Source organism: Cnephaeus nilssonii (assembly GCF_951640355.1).
Source record: "Cnephaeus nilssonii genome assembly, chromosome: 18".
In the NCBI taxonomy this organism is placed as follows: Eukaryota; Metazoa; Chordata; class Mammalia; order Chiroptera; family Vespertilionidae; genus Cnephaeus; species Cnephaeus nilssonii.
Window position 1 is genome coordinate 5,274,664 of NC_137089.1, and position 17,735 is coordinate 5,292,398.

The following is a 17,735-nucleotide window of genomic DNA, read 5'->3' on the forward strand; positions in this document are numbered from 1 at the left end:
CGTTCGAGACTGGGAATACCAGCTCTAAGCTGGGAGACTCCCAGATGTGTGCACCGAGTGCTGCCCCCTGCCCCGAGGCCCACATGTGCACAAGGACCCACCTGTTTGCAGCCTCCCTCAGGGTGTATGGTTGACACCAGAATGGTTTTGTGACCAAACCAAACACTTGATTTTCCCCCAACCTTGCCCTTGGCCTAGTCTCCTGTCTCAGTTGAGAGTACCACTGTAGGCCAGCTGGTGTTGCTCAGTGGTTGAGGACTGACCCACGCACCAAGAGATCAATGGTTTGATTCCCAGTCAGGGCACATGCCCAGGTTGAGGGCTTGATTCCTGCTAGAGGTTGTGCAGGAGGTAACTGATCGATGTTGATTCTCTCCCATTGATGTTTACCTCTCCCTTCTTCTCTCTCTAAAATCAATAAAAACACTTTTTTAAAAAAAAGAGTACCACTGTAAAGGCAGATCTTGTTTTATTATGCTTCACTTTACTGCACTTCACAAATGTTTCATTCTTTACAAATTGAAGGCAAGACCTCCCACCAGCCAAAAGATTATGACTCGCTTTATTGTGGTTGTCTGGAACTGAACCCGCAATATCTCTGAGGTCCGCCTATACAAATAACTATGGGTTATTATCCTAAATTCCTTTATCTTTCCCCCTCTATCCACTCCATCAGACAGTCTTACTGGCTCCAGTATAAATGCTGAGTCTGAAAACTGAACCCCTCTCTTGCTACCTCTCCACATGAGCCCACCTCCCTCTCACCTGGATGACTGCATTCATGTTCTGACTGTTCTTATTCCCCTCTGGCCCATTGTACTCCTTTCTCCAAAGAGCAGCCAAGTCTTCTTAAAACAGAAACCTCATTTCCTTCCTCTGCTCAACATGTTTCCAGTGACTTCCCAGTTCCCTTGAGATGAAATCCACATAGTCCTGGCCTCCAGGCCCCGTCTGCACGCTGCGCTGTTTCCACCAGCCCGAGTGTACGCGCCTCTCAGGAGACAGGCCTCGGCTGCCTAGCTCAGTGGTTGGCAAACTCATTAGTCAACAGAGCCAAATAACAGTACAACGATTGAAATTTCTTTTGAGAGGCAAATTTTTTAAACTTAAACTATATAGGTAGGTACATTGTTATTAACTTAATTAGGGTACTCCTAAGCTGGCTTTTGCTAAAAACTCAAGGGTCCAAAGAGCCGCATGTGGCTCGTGAGCCGCAGTTTGCCGACCACTGGCCTAGCTGGTAGCTGTATCCCCAGAGCTGAGAGCAGTACCTAGGATCTAGTGCATTTTTGACAAAATGAGTAGAAACCAAATATTTAAGTTGCCAATTTTTCATGTTAAGCTAGGTTTTAACTTACACCTGAGTACTAATTCACTTTTACTCTTTTTGTTCTCGTGCACCTTTACAGAATAAGAACTTACCCATAGAAAATACCACGGACTGTCTGAGCACCATGGCCAGCGTGTGCAGAGTCATGCTGGAAACGCCGTGAGTATCGTGTCGGCTGGTCTCTCTATTGCATAGTCCTGTGGGATGGTTGTCCAGATGGGAACATGTCGTAATTGTAAGGTGGAAATTAAGGACATCCCAGGTAACCAGTGTAATATGTGAGCAAAGTTAAAATAACTTGGCAGCTTCATGGAACTTCTGGTTAAGTGTTAGTCCAGCTGCTTTTCAGGTGCCTGAGACCAGCCAGACTAACTCAGACTCTTCCTAATGGAGATTTTGTGGTACTTTGGGGCGAAGGGGAGGAGTTTTAATGGTCTTTCGGTTTTGGTTTTATAAACATTTTCTCTCTATTCTTCTGCTAACCCCTTTTTCTCAGTATGAGTCCTCAGTCTTCATTTTTTCACCACTTGCCTGAGTCCCCTACTGGGTTCTCTCACGCCGTTCAGGATGTCTGCCACATGTTGTCATAGGCAGAAAGTCTCCATCCTGCATTCCTGAATATATGTCTTACTAGATAACTGTTGTTTTTGTGGAGTTTTGCATTTTCCAAAGTACTATTATATATACCGCCTCCCAGGAAATCCTTAGGAAGCAAGAGGGCGTCTGTTCACCCTCCTTCCTCTCCTCCTCCCTTAGGAGAGTGAGGCCTGGGGAGTGAAGGGACTTGTGCACAGTGACTGACCCCACATGTGCCTGGACCCTTCATCCCGGGCCAGAACTCTCTGCTGGGACAGGAGGCCTTTTATATAGACAAATGAGAGAATAATACAGTCAAATTTTAGGGAATTAAAATCCACTAATACAGTAATGTGTTTAGATAAATCAGCCCAGACACACTCGCTCTGTTAAGCTAGTGACTTTTTTCATCACATTGGTGATAGCACTTATTCACAAACTTTTACTTGGGGGCTACTTTGTGTTTCTCAAAAATGGTCTGATCTCTGCTAGCAGAATGGGCAGTGTACTCGGGTGCATAGAGAGACCATGGGAGGTAAGTGCTGACTGCTCTGCACACCTGTCTGGGAGCGCCATTGCAGGGGAGAGGGGCAGCTTCATGTTAGCACCTCTCACAGGTTAACAGTGTGTCTTCCAGCATTAGCACGAGAGTTGAATTAGAACAATCATTTGTGACGAGCCTCATGCATCATGTCCTCTCTGCCCTCCAGGGAATACAGAAGCAGGTTTACAAACGAAGAGACAGTGTCGTTCTGCTTGAGGGTAATGGTGGGCGTCATCATACTCTATGACCATGTACATCCAGTGGGAGCATTTGCTAAAACCTCAAAAATTGATGTAAGTGACCTTGTTTTATGTAATTCCCAAACTTGCCATAATAGAAAGCCTTTTCACATAAAGAGCCGGCAGGCGGCACCGTCACGGAGCCCAGGGTGCCAGTCTGTGATCTGGTGGCCGTTAGCCTCCTCTGGCAGTGTTCCTACAGCCTGTGTACAGGCGGGAGAATGACAGGAGGAGTGTTGTCGTTTAGAGCCTGTCCTTGTAGGGAGACCTCACACTCCTTCTGCATATTGGGCAATATCAATAATCAGACATAAGAAAAAATTGCATTGCGTCCTTTCATTCTCTTGACCAAAGGCCATTTCAAACAAAAGATTTCTATCTAAACATTCAGAGTGGCGTAAAGGTAGACTTAGCTTTATAAGTACGCGAAACAGAGTTTATTCTTGCATTAATTATTAGTTAATTGCATTATTTTCCATGCGGACGATTGTAGGCCTATTTTGCCCACCTGTATGTGAAGCACCAGTAAAGGTGCTCCAGTGAATACAGTGCAGACCACACATCTTCCCACCTCCAGTCCTAGTCATCTGTGGCTCTGGCCTGGGTTCTCTGTTCTGTAACTTCTCGCCCTCTCACCTGTTCATCAGAATTATGACCAGGGCTGGCTGGGAATTGTCTTCCGGGTCCCTTTCCCAGCGGGGCAGGCTCTCAGCACCTCCTGTCTGGATTGCTGACTGCCTGCATTAGTGCCCATCATGTGGAAAGAGAAGTGAGTTCACTTATTGAGTGGTTACGGTGTCCCAGGAAATTTTTCACTTAATCTTTCATTTACCTCTGAAAATACTCCTAAGAGAAAGGAAGTTTAGGGAAATGAAATAATCCAGTTGCTCATGAATAGTGAGCAGGATTTGGGGATTTTGAGCCCACGTCGCCATGGCGTGTCTATCTGGAGAGCTCCTCCTTTCCTTGCCTGTGTGTGTGTGTGTGTGTGTGTGTGTGTGTGTGTGTGTGTGTGTGTGTGTGTGTCAGCCTTTAAAAGGCCACTCAGCACCTTTAGGAAGTCCTTCCCTAGCTCACCCGGGTTTCTCATCAGTGTGGTGGCGCTTCAGGTTAACTGAGTTGGTTCTTAAAAGGTTTTGTTTGAAATGAATTTTTCCTGCTATGTGCTTGAATACAGACTTACAAAATACAAATAACTATGTGGGAAGTTAAAAGGACATTCTGAGTATGATCTTAATCTTAACATATTTTTCTTATTAAATTTATGCTGTTCTACAAAAAAAAAAAAAAAACATTTTGTTTGACAAACAGAAAATAACAAGACTTGGGTAGATTTTTTTTTTCTGTTTGAGTAATTACATTTGTAGTGTGAGTTCTGTGTTTGTGGTGCTAGTGTAAGGATTACTGTTTTGAAAGTCACGTTAGATGGTAAAAAGATGTTTTCACCTTTTCTGTTTTCTCCTTAGATGAAAGGTTGTATCAAAGTTCTTAAGGACCAGCCTCCTAATAGTGTAGAAGGTCTTCTCAATGCTCTCAGGTGGGTATATGTCCCTGCACATGGGGGTCGGAGAAGTGCATGTAAGAACATGTTTCAGAGAGTGAGGAGCACAAGGCTGTGAACGTAAATGTTCAAGCTAGGAATGCAAAGCTCTGCTTCTTATTGGTGATTTTGCTTCAGCTGCCTAGTAAGCATATGTTTGTCTCTACCTCTCTAAGCATTTACTTGAGTGCAGATATGTCTTCAATTTTTAAATTGATTTGAAATAAACCTAACAGGAATAGAGATTAAATTTCTTTAATTCAGAGAGACGGTGTATGTGCCTGCTTAAAATGATATATTCCTATGTGAAATTCTGGTAAGCCAAATTGATAGAGCATTAAGTTCTGCCTGAGCCATCGCCACAACATATCCCACGTTCAAGCCTTGGGAGCCTGTTTCCATTGCTCCTCGTCTGGTCCGAGCTTTGGTCACCTGGACCCCGTAACAGCACCCCGCTTAGTCCCTCTGCTGCTCCTTCTGCTCCCTTAGCGCCAGAGTGACCTTTTCAGAACATCAGTGAGGTCACACATCGCTCCCCCGCTTCGTATCCTGCCCTGGCTCTCACTGCCCTCAGAATAACCTCCACACTCCTCCCTGCGGCCCGCAGCCTCTGGGTGAGCTGGTCGGTCCGGGCTCGGGCTCCTTTGCAGCCAGGTTACCCTTCTGCGGGCAAGTATCTTATCATCGCTCTTCCTCTGCTTGCTTGTAAGCTCCTGGAGCCGCCTGGCACATAGTAGGCTTGCTTATTGGATTTCTGCTCTTACAGGAATCCTGTAGTGAATCTTCTCTTAAAATACGAACCACTTTTAGTGATTCTTTTTTAGATTCTTAATTTGTATTTAGAGCAAAACACCCCTGCCTGGAAATAAGGCGCCTGGAGAACTGAGACGCGGGATGTGGCAGGTAGAACTGGCCTGAGGATGAGTACGTGGCGCAGGGCCGCAGCCCTCTCTGTGAGGGAGCGAGGAAGCGGGGATCCAGGCTCTGTGGGCCACGTGGCCCTGTCCCAGCTCCTCAGCTCTGTGTTCGTAGTGAGAAGGTAGCCATAGGCCATGCTGAAGTGACTCATATGGCTGCGTTCCAGTAAAACTGAAAACTCAGTTCGTATGATTTCCATGTTAACGTGAAGTATTACTTTTATTTTGATCCCCTCCCACCCCAACCATTTAAAAATGTAAGAATATACTCAGCTCACAGGCCATACAAAAATAGGTAGTAGGTTGGATTTGGCTCAGAGGCTACAATTTTTCGACCCCTGAGTTAGAACAACAATAATTTTCCTCTGAGTGAGAAGTTACAGTCAATTGTTTACTGTAGAGTTTAACCAGATCTTCCCAACAGGGCAGTTCTAACCGTTTCCCAGCTGCTGGCTCTGCGTCTGGAAGGCGATGGGAGGACCAGCGCGGAGCCTGAGCCAGCTGACGCTGGAAGGGAAAGGCCTAACAGAGAAGGTGGCCTGGCCAGTCACTCGGCTTGTCATAGAGCTGGATGCCAGCGATGATGTGTGTTTTCTAATTCCCTACAATGGGTGTTTTTCCCGCTAGGTACACAACAAAACATTTGAACGATGAGACTACCTCCAAGCAAATCAAATCCATGCTGCAATGACACTCCGGAGCGAGCGCCTGCGGGGACCGCGGATGCACAGTTTTTAGTGATTGCAGTTACTCTCTCATTTACTCCCGCTTTATTTCTTCCCTCTGTCCCTCTGCCCTCTTTTTTAATCACGTTCTTGTTCTTAAGACTTCTTTTCTGTGCCAAAATCTGTCAAGCTATACCCTGGAGGGGTTGCCTTTCAGACAGGCCGCCTGAGGCAGCTAATCATGCATCGCATTGGGGTCTCCACTGAGAGAAATTCTGTGACTTGAACTAAATATTTTTAAATGTGGATTTTTTTTGAAAACTAATATTTAATATTGCTTCTCCTGCATGGCGAAACTGCCTACTCTGCTATTTAAAACCCTCAATGACTTTATTTTCTACTGCCGCTTTTTCCATGTGCAGCCAAATGAAAATGTTTAAATTAATTGTGTTGTACAGATGGTACCCAACACAAACTTTTTTTAAATTAGTAAGACTTTGGTTGAAAGTTTTAAGTTTGCATTTTGACCTTTTTGTAAGGATGTATGTTGTGTGTTTAACCTTTATTAACTAACGTTAAAACTGTGATGTGTGCGTAGAGTATTACGTATGCATGTTCATGTTTAAAGAATGGCTGTTGATGATAAAATAAAAGTCAGCTTTCATTTTTCTAAGTGTGGCCTGGTTTCCTGAGGTTTGTTTTCAGGCGTCCAGGGCTCTCCCATTGTATAGTTTCACGAAATGCACGTACACATTACACAATCTCCCTTCTTTTAGGAGAGCGCTGGGTCTTTTGAATAGCATTTTTCTTTAACCTTTTGCACTCGGATGTCGAGTTTGACTCGACATGGTTAGCATCGAGATTAAAATTACTCTTTGAATGTATCAATAATTTGAAATATAAAAAAATCCAAATAAATAAGTTTGTATGAAAAGAAACTCCAGTTTTTTATTCTACTGCTGCACTTTGTAAAATCTGGGGTATTTAGAAAATTAAATCCCGAGTAGAATAAAGGAATCGAGAAAAAAGCAAGCGAGTGCAAAGGGTTAATATTGTCTGTGTGTACCCCATTTTCATTGCTTTCCTAAGCTTGCCGAGGGCAGTAAGACCAGCGACGATGGACTGCTACCCTGCTTCCCTCGTGTGGATGGAGTAACTGAAGGACGTCCACTCTTGCGTGGTCTGGTTTCCCAGGAGCGAGGGTGCAGCAGGACGAGAGGGGGAGGAAGAGCCTTCATGCTGGGAAGGGAGTGAGCGTGAGGGGCTTCCCAGGAGGAGCTGAAGGCCCTGATCCCCGGCGTGGGAGAAAACGAGCACGTTTGTCGTTCAAGGCCCTAAAACCTTACTTTGTGAATGTGCGGATGGGAGACGCTGCCTAAAGGCTGTGTAGTCCACGCAGGCCGGTGCTTTAATAACAGAGTCCAAGCTCTGACACCATTAAAAGGGTTACCTGTGGACGCGGCTCCTGGAGGCTCTGGGCAGCCTCACGGCCCAGCACATGCTTGCCCATTCGCAGCCACCTCTGCTCGCTGTTGAGACTGTTGCACGCCATGTCCCACATCATGGCTCTGGTCGGGTGGCCTTGAGCCTGTCATCTTCCTCCCTCACACCCACCTGATCTTTCGAGGACCAGCCCTGGGGAGAGCATCCTCCAGGTCCTTCTGGCCCCTTCTGAGAGTATTGTCCTGGGTTAAATCGTGAACCCCCAAAAGGTATGCTCACCTGCAACCTGCAAATGCGACCTTACTGGGAAAGAGGTTTTGCAGCTGAAACTAAGGTTTGTAGTTCAGACCACCCTGGATTGGAGTGGTCCTAAATCTAACGTCAGCTCTGTAAGAGGAAGGAAGGGGACGGACACAGAGCAGGAGGCCACGGGAAGGTGAAGGCGGAGGCTGCTGCAGTGCAGCTACGAGCCAGGGCACCCAGAATGGCTGGCACCACCCGTCACAGGCCGGATTCTCCCTCAGCCTCAGCACCAAGCCTGCAGACACCTTGATTTCAAACTCTGTCTTCTAGGACTGAGAATAAATTCTGTCGCTTTAAGCCACTCATGGGAATTTGTTATGGCAGCCGGAGCAACTAGGACAGGTATCTCCACCAGCCCCCCCTCAGTAATGTCTTTCAGGGTAATTTTTTTGATCCTCAGAACTCAAGGAGGGCCATGGGTGATGTTCCTTCCGCACCCCGAGGACCTTGTGCCATCCGCAAATGTCAGGCAGGACGAGAACTCCTGAGTGGACACAGATAAGAATGACACAGCCGGGACCAAGGGTCACCCTGCTGCCCTGCCGCTAGCCCAGTGCACGCCTGCGTGTTGGGGAGGACTGGAGAACCCTAACTCTGCACCGGGGTTCCCACCTAGTCTGCGGGCCAGCCTGCCCAAACCGCCTGTGTCTGTGAACTAAAGCGTCTTCACGTTTTTAAAAGGTTGGGGGAAAAACGAACAATATTTCATGGCATGTGTAAAGTATATGCGATTCAAATTCTAATGTCCATAAATAAAACCTTTTTGGAGCACAGCCTCAATGGTTTATCATTTGGGGCTACTTTTGCGTCACGATAGTAGGAAGGAACTCTTGTGATTGGGGCCATGTGGCCATGAGGTGAAAATATTTACGATCTGGCCCTTTACAGAAAGTTTGCTGACCCTCCTCTAATGACAAGAGCAAGTTAATTTGAGAACCAAATGTCAATCTTTTATTCTCACCTCAGGATATTTTTTCTGTTGATATTTTAGAGTGTGAAAGGGAGGGAAAGAGAGAGAGAGTCATTGATTGGTTGCCTTCCACACTCGACCGGGGCCAGGGATTGAACCTGCAACCAAGGTATGTGTAAATTGAACCTGCAATCCTTTGGTGCATGGGCTGATGCTCTAAGCACTGAGCTACACCAGCCAGGGCCCAAATGTCGATCTTAAATGTTATCACCACAGAATAAAGGGTAATTTGTGAGGGATGGAGGTGCTAACCTAATTGCGGTAATCACTTTGTAATATATGTGTGTGTGAGATCACCACATTGTACCCTTAAATTTATGTGTCATATGTCAGTATCTCAATAAAGAGGAAAAATAAAGTAATAAAATTCAGCTTCCAGGTTCCCTTTAGAGACTGATTCAGAAGATATGATTCAGCAGGAATGGAGTGAGGTCAGGACTCTGCGTTTCCACAAATGTCCCAGGTGATTCTGATGCAAGGGGTCCCCACGGCACCCTGAGCACAGCTGGCACACCTGGCCCGGAGGAGGAAGTGTGGGGGCTGCAGGTGCGGGGATGTGAGAGGCTCCAGCAGGGGTACCCTCGGCTCCGCTGACCCTACATTCTTCACTTCGCAGATGGAGAGGAGGAGGCACGCTTTGCAGAAGGTGAGTTCCCGGCTGGGCAGATTCTCTGCCTCGACTTTGGGCCCCGCTGAGCCCTGACCCCCATTTGGGGATTAAATGGAAAGCCTGTGTGTCACCCTAACTCAAACCAAGGAGGCCTGGAAGGAAGGTTAAGATGGGTTATAAATTAATGGGTGATGGCGTGTTTGCAATTTGACAGCAAAAGCCTTAGCGAGAAGTGACCTGTTAAAGTGAAACAAAGGGACGTGAACCCTGTAGCTATTTGGGGTGCAGGTTCCAGGTAGAGGAATTCACTAAAGGAAGAAATTCCTGCCATGTGAACAGCTGGAATGAGAGAGAATTCATCGGAAAGTGAGGTCAAGTGCGTGCAGGCCGTTGTTGTTGATCGTTATCATGACTTTGTTTTTACTTGAAGTGGGATTGGCAGGTAGTACAGAGGTTAGATCCCCAGTGAGGTGTGCGATGCACTTTTGAAAAGATGCTGCGATTGCCCTGTGGACAGTAGACACACAGTAAGGGCAGAAGCAGGAAGTCTGTTAGGGGATTGCCATCATCCAGGTAAGAGTTGATGGTGGATGGGGCAGGACGTTGGCCCTGGAAGTGATGACAAGCGATCAGATAGACCCTGGGATGGAGTGAGGTCAGGACTCTGCGTTTCCACAAATGTCCCAGGTGATTCTGATGCAAGGGGTCCCCAGGGCACCCTGAGCACAGCTGGCCCACCTGGCCCGGAGGAGGAAGTGTGGGGGCTGCAGGTGCGGTATGTGAGAGGCTCCAGCAAGGATACCCTCGGTAATGATAAGGGAATGCTAGTGGACAAGCCCAAACAAGAATGACACAGCCGGGACCAAGGATCACTCTGTGGCCCAGCCGCTAGCCCAGTGCACGCCTGCGTGTTGGGGAGGACAGAGAACCCTAACTCTGCACCGGGGTTCCCAGCTAGTCTGCGGGCCAGCCTGCCCAGAGAATAAATTCGTCATTTAAGCCACTCGTGGGAATTTGTGATGGCAGCCTGGAGCAAGAGCCAACATCTGCAAGAGTGGTGTGACATGGCTTCCTACAGCTCTGACACTCAGGAGTGAGGAAAGTAATTCTGAGACGGGCTGGTTGGTAGGGAGTGAGGTGATGGATGAAGAAGCAAGAGGTGAGAGGGAGGAAGCATGAGTGGTGCAAATCAGGGCAGCTGTTGTGGAGGCCTCCAGGGAAGAAATTCTAGAAACAAGGGTCACCGTGCTCTCAGGGAATGTGTAAGGACAAGCGTACCTTCCATTTTCCTTTAGTTTTCCATTTTCAGGAGGTGTATGGTTGGTGTCCCCACACTAAAACTAATGGTCCGTGGAGTTGGGAACTCTGTCTTACTGACCTTGAAACCCCAACACTGGAATCGAGAAAATGTGTTGAAGGTGTAGACCCCAAACCTAGAAACTAGCTGGCCAACTTGCTGGCTCAGCAAGGGTGGGGCTCTGAGAAGCTTGTATTATTCTGTACTAGAGGCCCAGTGCATGAAATTCATGCACGGGGAAGGGGTTGTCCCTCAGCCCAGCCTGCGCCCTCTCACAATCCAGGACCCCTTGTGTCGGGTCCCTAGGCCTAGCCAGCAATCAGGGCCTATGGAGCTTTCCATCATCTTGCTGCCAGCATTTGGCTCCAGCCCAGCCACTGCCCCTGCTTGCCATTTGTGCACCACCATCGGTTGCCTCCCTCTGCTGGCGATAGGCATGGGGTGGGAGCACTTGGCTGCCCTGTTCCTCCCTCTGCAGGGCAATCACTGGCTGGCCCTGCACACCCGCCACAGTGTTGCTTGCTGATGGCCTGGGCCTCCTCTGTGGGGCGGTCCATCAAGGGTCTTCGTGATCAATCGCCCAGCAGAAGGAGTCCCCACCCACCCAGCTGGGTCTCCGTGATTGTGGAGGTTTCGCTCCTCCCCCAGATTGATTGCCCTGCAGGCCGGTGGCTTGGGCCTCCCTCTTCGGGGCCATTGTGGGGAAATGATGGAGAAACCCCAATGAATTGCATCGCACCAGCCTTGGCTGGCCTGGCACCAGTGTGTCAGTGTAGTCATCTGGAAGGTTGTCAGGACAGTCCTTCTGTTCAGTCATTTTGCATATTATGCTTTTATTTTTATAGACTAGAGGCCCGTTGCACAAAGATTCGTGCAATAGGCCTTCCTTCCCTTGGCTTCCAGCACCAATTTTCCTCCGGCACCGGGGACCCAGGCCTTCTCTCAGGCTGGAGTCTGCCTTCTTCGTCTTTGCTGCAGACCTGGCCAGAGTCCCATCTTCATCTTTGCTGCAGGCTCCAGCTAGAGTCTGTGGTCTTTGTCTTTGCTGCGGCCAGAGTGCCCCTCCCAAAGGTCACTTCAACCCCGCCCTCCCTCTAATAGTAGGTGTCCTTCCCCGCCCACTCTTAACCTGGAGCAATGACTCCTAACCACTCACCTGCCTGCCTGCCTCATCTCCCCTAACCACTCTGCCTGCTGGCCTGCTCGCCCCCAATTGCTCCCCCTCGTGCTGGTCTGCTAGCCCCCAACTGCCTCCCCACTGGCCTGCTCGTCCCAACTGCCCCCATTGCTGGCCTGATCACCCCCAACTGCCCTCCCCTCATGGCCTGATCACCCCTAACCGCCTCTGCCTCAGCTCCGCCACCATGGCTTTGTCTGGAAGGTCTCCTGGTCTACTTAGCATGTTACCCTTTTATTAGTATAGATAAGGAAAAGGAGAGGGTCTGGGGGGTGCAAAGCATAAACCTAGAAGCACATGACTGAAACTTGTAAAGCCTTGGGGGTGGGGAAGGGGAAAGAAAAAAGAGGAAGAGGAGGAGGAGGAGGGGAAGCAGGTGTGAGGCAGGGAGGGGCAGGGAGAAGTCTCCATGAAAGCCTGTGAACAGGGCCAACCTGGAAAGAGAGCGAGTGGAGAATTTACAAGAAAATAACGTGCTGGGCAATGGCCACCCCACCTCAGTCTCCCTTGAACCCTTAAGTAAATTGGCGTCGCTTACTCTTACACAGGGCACCAAGCACTTCCCTGTGCCGAGGGCACAAACAGAAGACTCCTGGTCTTCTAGGTTTGCCAGGAGGGAGGCATGGGTGCTGCCTGCACACTGCAAGGAGGAACTGAAGCTTCTCCTCTTCCAGGACTGCGTCCCCACTGGCGGCTGTTCCCAGGGGAGGACCAGGGATGCCTCGCTGCAGCTACCCACTTGCTTCCCCAGGTTTCCCGTTTATATCCCTCCTCTGGGATGTCGGAGGTGCTTCCCGATGGAGAACAGGGACCTGGGAAAGGAGAGCTAGCGGCTGCTTATGGTCATGTTGTTCTAAACGAAGCCAAATTAAAAAGAAACAAAAAAAACCCCTTCAGGCTTCCTGGACTCACATAACTCACCCCAAACTGTTGTCACATTTCCTTGGCTTCTAGAATGTCCCACAGCAGGGCAAGGCCCTCAGGTGCTGGCCTGTGGCACAGTGGCATATGCACATATACCTTATTGGGAAAAAGGGTTTTTGCATCTGCAACAAAGGTTTGTAGTTCAGACCACCCTGGATTGGAGTGGCCCTAAATCTAACTGTCAGCTCTGTAAGAGGAAGGAAGGGGACGGACACAGAGCAGGAGGCCATGGGAAGGTGAAGGCGGAGGCTGGTGCCGGGCAGCTACGAGCCAGGGCACCCAGAATGGCTGGCACCACCCGTCACAGGCCGGATTCTCCCTCAGCCTCAGCACCAAGCCTGTGGACACCTTGATCTCAAACTCTGCCTTCCAGGACTGAGAGAATAAATTCGTCATTTAAGCCACTCATGGGAATTTGTGATGGCAGCCGGAGCAACTAGGACAGGTATCTCCTCCAGCCCCTCCGATATGTCACTGCCCTTGCAGGCGATTTTTCTGATCCTCTGAGAACTTGAGAAGGGCCATGGGTGATGTTCCTTCGGTGCCCCGAGGACCTTGTGCGGTCCCTGAATTTCAGGCAGGACAAGTGAATGCTAGTGGACAAGCCCAAACAAGAATGACACAGCCGGGACCAAGGATCACTCTGTGGCCCAGCCGCTAGCCCAGTGCACGCCTGCGTGTTGGGGAGGACGGAGAACCCTAACTCTGCATCGGGGTTCCCAGCTAGTCTGCGGGCCAGCCTGCCCAAACCGCCTGTATCTGTGAACTAAAGTATTTTTACGTTTTTAAAAGGTTGGAAGAACCATCAAAAGAACAATATTCTGTGGCATGTGTAAAGTGCATGAGATTCAGATCCTAATGTCCATAAATGAAACCTTATTGGAGCACAGCCTCACTCGTCTGCTTATGTATCATTTGGGGCAACTTTTGCTCCACAATAGTAGAAGGAAATTCTTGTGATTGGGGCCACGTGGCCCTCAGAGGCAAAAATATTTATTACCTGGCCCTTTACAGAAAGTTTGCTGACGCTTTAATGATAAGAGCAAGTAAATTTGAGAACCAAATATCAAGCCTTTCTTTTTTTTTTTTTTATTAATTCTCACCTGAGGATATTTTTTCTATCAATTTTTAGAGAGTGGAAGGAAGGGAAGAAAGAGGAAGAGAGAGAGAGATGGGAACATTGATTGGTTGCTTCCTGCACTTGACCGTGGCCAGGGATCGAACCTGCAACCAAGGCATGTGCCCCCAACTGTGAATTGAACCTGTAACTCTTTGTTGCATGGGCCGGCGCTCTAAGCATTGAGCTACACCAGCCAGGGCCCAAATGTCGATCTTAAATGTTATCACCACAGAATAAAGGGTAATTTGTGAGGTGATGGAGGTGTTAACCTAATTGCGGTAATCACTTTGTAATATATGTGTGTGTGAGATCACCACATTGTTACCCTTAAAATTATGTGTCATATGTCAATATCTCAATAAATAGAAAAACTAAAGTAATAAAATACAGCTTCCAGGTTCCCTTTAGAGACTGATTCAGAAGATATGATACAGAAGGAATGGAGTGAGGTCAGGACTCTGCGTTTCCACAAATGTCCCAGGTGATTCTGATGCAAGGGTTCCCTACGGCACCCTGAGCACAGCTGGCACACCTGGCCCGGAGGAGGAAGTGTGGGGGCTGCAGGTGCGGGATGTGAGAGGCTCCAGCAGGGGTACCCTCGGCTCCGCTGACCCTACATTCTTCACTTCGCAGAAGGTGAGGAGGAGGCACGCTTTGCGGAAGGTGAGTTCCAGGCTGGGCAGATTCTCTGCCTCGACTTTGGGCCCCGCTGAGCCCTGACCCCCATTTGGGGATTAAATGGAAAGCCTGTGTGTCACCCTAACTCAAACCAAGGAGGCCTGGAAGGAAGGTTAAGATGGGTTATAAATTAATGGGTGATGGCGTGTTTGCAATTTGACAGCAGAAGTCTTAGCGACAAGTGACTTATTAAAGTGAAACAAAGGGACGTGACCCCTGTAGCTATTTGGGGTGCAGGTTCCAGGTAGAGAAATAACCAAAGGAAGAAATTCCTGCCATGTGAACAGCTGGAATGAGAGAGAATTCATCGGAAAGTGAGGTCAAGTGCGTGCAGGCCGTTGTTGTTGATCGTTATCATGACTTTGTTTTACTTGAAGTGGGATCGGCAGGTAGTACAGAGGTTAGATTCCCAGTGAGGTGTGCGATGCACTTTTGAAAAGATGCTGTGATTGCCCTGTGGACAGTAGACACACAGTAAGGAAGGGCAGAAGCAGGAAGTCTGTTAGGGGATTGCCATCATCCAGGTAAGAGTTGATGGTGGATGGGGCATGGCGTTGGCCCTGGAAGTGATGAGAAGCGATCAGATAGACCCTGGCAGAGCCAACATCTGCAGGAGTGGTGTGACATGGCTTCCTACAGCTCTGACACTCAGGAGTCATGAATGTAATTCTGAGATGGGCTGGTTGGTAGGGAGTGAGGTGATGGATGAAGAAGCAAGAGGGGAGAGGGAGGAAGCATGAGTGGTGCGAATCAGGGCAGCTGTCGGAGGCCTCCAGGGAAGAAATTCTAGAAACATGGGTCACCGTGCTCTCAGGGAATGTGTAAGGACAAGCTTACCTTCCATTTTTCTTTAGTTTTCCGTTTTCAGGAGGTGTATGGTTGGTGTTGGGGTATCAAGGTCAGTAAGACAAGAGTTCCCAAATCCACGAACTATTAGCTTTAGTGTGTGGACACCAACCATACACCTAGAAGCTAGCTGGCCAACTGGCTGGCTCAGCAAGGGTGGGGCTCTGAGAAGGTTGTATTATTCTGTACTAGAGGCCCGGTGCATGAAATTCATGCACAGGGAAGGAGGTGTCCCTCAGTCTGGCCTGCGCCCTCTTGCAATCCGGGACCCCTTAAGTAGGGTCCCTAGGCCTGGTCGGCCATCAGGGCCTATGGGGGCTTTCCTTTTTCTGGCTAAGGCAGCTTGCCCTGCCCCCACCACTGCCACTCCTTGCTATCTGTGCTATGCTGTCCTCCCTCTCCCACCACCCTTCACCTCCCTCTGCAGACCTCAGGCGTGGGGTGCAATCGCTTGGCTGGCCTGGCCTCCCTCTGCAGGGCAATCACTGGCCGGTCCCACACACCAGCCACAGCATTGCGGGCCGATGGCCTCGGTCTCCCTCTGTAGGGCCATATATCGTGGGGATCCCAGGCTATTCACCTGCAGAGGGAGGCCCTGCCCACCCGCCGCAGTGCCATAAGGCCAGGTAGCTGGGCCTTCCTCTGCAGGGCCATCGTGGGCAATGGCGGCCCCCCCCCTCCCCTGTGACCAATCGCATCACACCCGCCTTGGCTGGCCTGGTGCCAGTGCATGTCATAGGGTAGTCATCTGGAAGGTCATCAGGACGGTTGTTCTGCTGTTCAGTTGTTCAGTCGATTTGCATGTTATGCTTTTATTATTATAGATTATTATTATAGACAAGGAAAGGGAGTGGGAATGTGGGGGGGAGAGCAGAAACCTAGAAGCGCATGACTGAAACTTGTAAGGCCCTGGGGGTGGGGAAGGGGAAAGAAAGAAGAGGAGGGGGAGGAGGAGGGGAAGCAGGTGTGAGGCAGGGAGGGGCGGCGAGAAGTCTCCATGAAAGCCTGTGAACAGGGCCAACCTGGAAAGAGAGCGAGTGGAGAATTTACAAGAAAATAACGTGCTGGGCAATGGCCACCCCACCTCAGTCTCCCTTGAACCCTTAAGTAAATTGGCGTCGCTTACTCTTTTTTTTTTAAATATATTTTATTGATTTTTTTACAGAGAGGAAAGGAGAGAGATAGAGAGTTAGAAACATCGATGAGAGAGAAACATCGATCAGCTGCCTCCTGCACACCCCCCACTGGGGATGTGCCCGCAACCAAGGTACAGGCCCTTGACCGGAACCGAACCCGGGACCCTTCAGCCCACAGGCCGACGCTCTCTCCACTGAGCCAAACCAGTTTAGCCAACGCATCGCTTACTCTTACGCAGGGCACCAAGCACTTCCCTGTGCCCAGGGCACAAACAGAAGACCCCTGGTCTTCTAGGTTTGCCAGGAGGGAGGCATGGGTGCTGCTTGCACACTGCAGGGAGGAACGTGGAGCTTCTCCTCTTCCAGGACTGCGTCCCCACTGGCGGCTGTTCCCAGGGGAGGACCAGGGATGCTTCGCTGCAGCTACCCACTCGCTTCCCCAGGTTTCCCGTTTCTATCCCTCCTCCGGGATGTCGGCGGTGCTTCCCGATGGAGAACAGGGACCTGGGGAAGGAGAGCTAGCGGCTGCTTATGGTCATGTTGTTCTAAACGAAGCCAAAGTAAAAAGAAACCAAAAAAAAACCAACAAAAAACCTTCAGGCTTCCTGGACTCACATAACTCACCCCAAACTGTTGTCACATTTCCTTGGCTTCTAGAATGTCCCACAGCAGGGCAAGGCCCTCAGGTGCTGGCCTGTGGCACAGTGGCATATGCACATACACAATTTTATATTAGAGTCTGTTGTTTTTACAATGTAAATTTGGAGGTAAATCCAGTTTGGGGGAACTCTTTGGTCTGGTGGGTCTTGTGGAAAGCACAGCTGTGAGCCCTCTGGCGCATGGAGTGGGGACCCATTCCCCGGTGGGAAGGGCAGGGGTGGGACTGGCATGACCAGTGGATGGAAGAAGAGGGTAAGTGCCGTGTGCAGCACCCTCAGCTGCCCTTCTGAGCGTCAGTGCGGGATGGCCTGCTCCCACAGGCTCCCTCTGCCAGGCACTTCCCTTCGCCCCATCAGGCCACAGGAGTGATCATGACATAATTAGAAAGTAAATGGGTTTGGGGCAAGTTGTTTTGTCCTTTTAAAAACAATCTCCTTTCTCTTCATTAAAGATTGTTGTAAGATGGATTGCACAGGACACACAGGAGGGGCAGCATTGATTCCAACTGAACCGAGGCTCTGCCCAGGGTCCTGCATGTACCTCTTCTCTCCTGAGCGGATCTGTACCTTTCCTGCTGACACACGGCTACATCTTAGACAGGGCGTTTAAGGTGGCATGTCGCCAAATACGTTGTCCCAGCAATCACTCATCCGTGAATGGAACCTATGAATCATATTTGCTCAGACCGTTCTCCGGGTCAGGAACAGACACACTCTACTCCGGAGATACTATATAAATCCTGCCCGATTTCACTCTGTAG

General features: G+C 49.4%; 1 protein-coding gene across 7 annotated transcripts in view; it reads left to right on the top strand.

Annotated features, from left to right (window-relative positions):
- The window catches only part of CYRIB (CYFIP related Rac1 interactor B), a 112,757-nt gene extending 104,304 nt beyond the window's left edge, over positions 1-8,453 (top strand). For all 7 annotated transcript variants that reach the window (XM_079796221.1, XM_079796222.1, XM_079796219.1 and 4 more), the window contains 4 exons: positions 1,410-1,489; positions 2,617-2,743; positions 4,156-4,226; positions 5,774-8,453. In XM_079796221.1, the coding sequence (XP_079652347.1) occupies positions 1,410-1,489; positions 2,617-2,743; positions 4,156-4,226; positions 5,774-5,837 (342 nt within the window). In that variant the 3' untranslated portion in view covers positions 5,838-8,453. The remainder of the gene's footprint in view (positions 1-1,409; positions 1,490-2,616; positions 2,744-4,155; positions 4,227-5,773) is intronic.
- Positions 8,454-17,735: the final 9,282 nt, after the last annotated feature.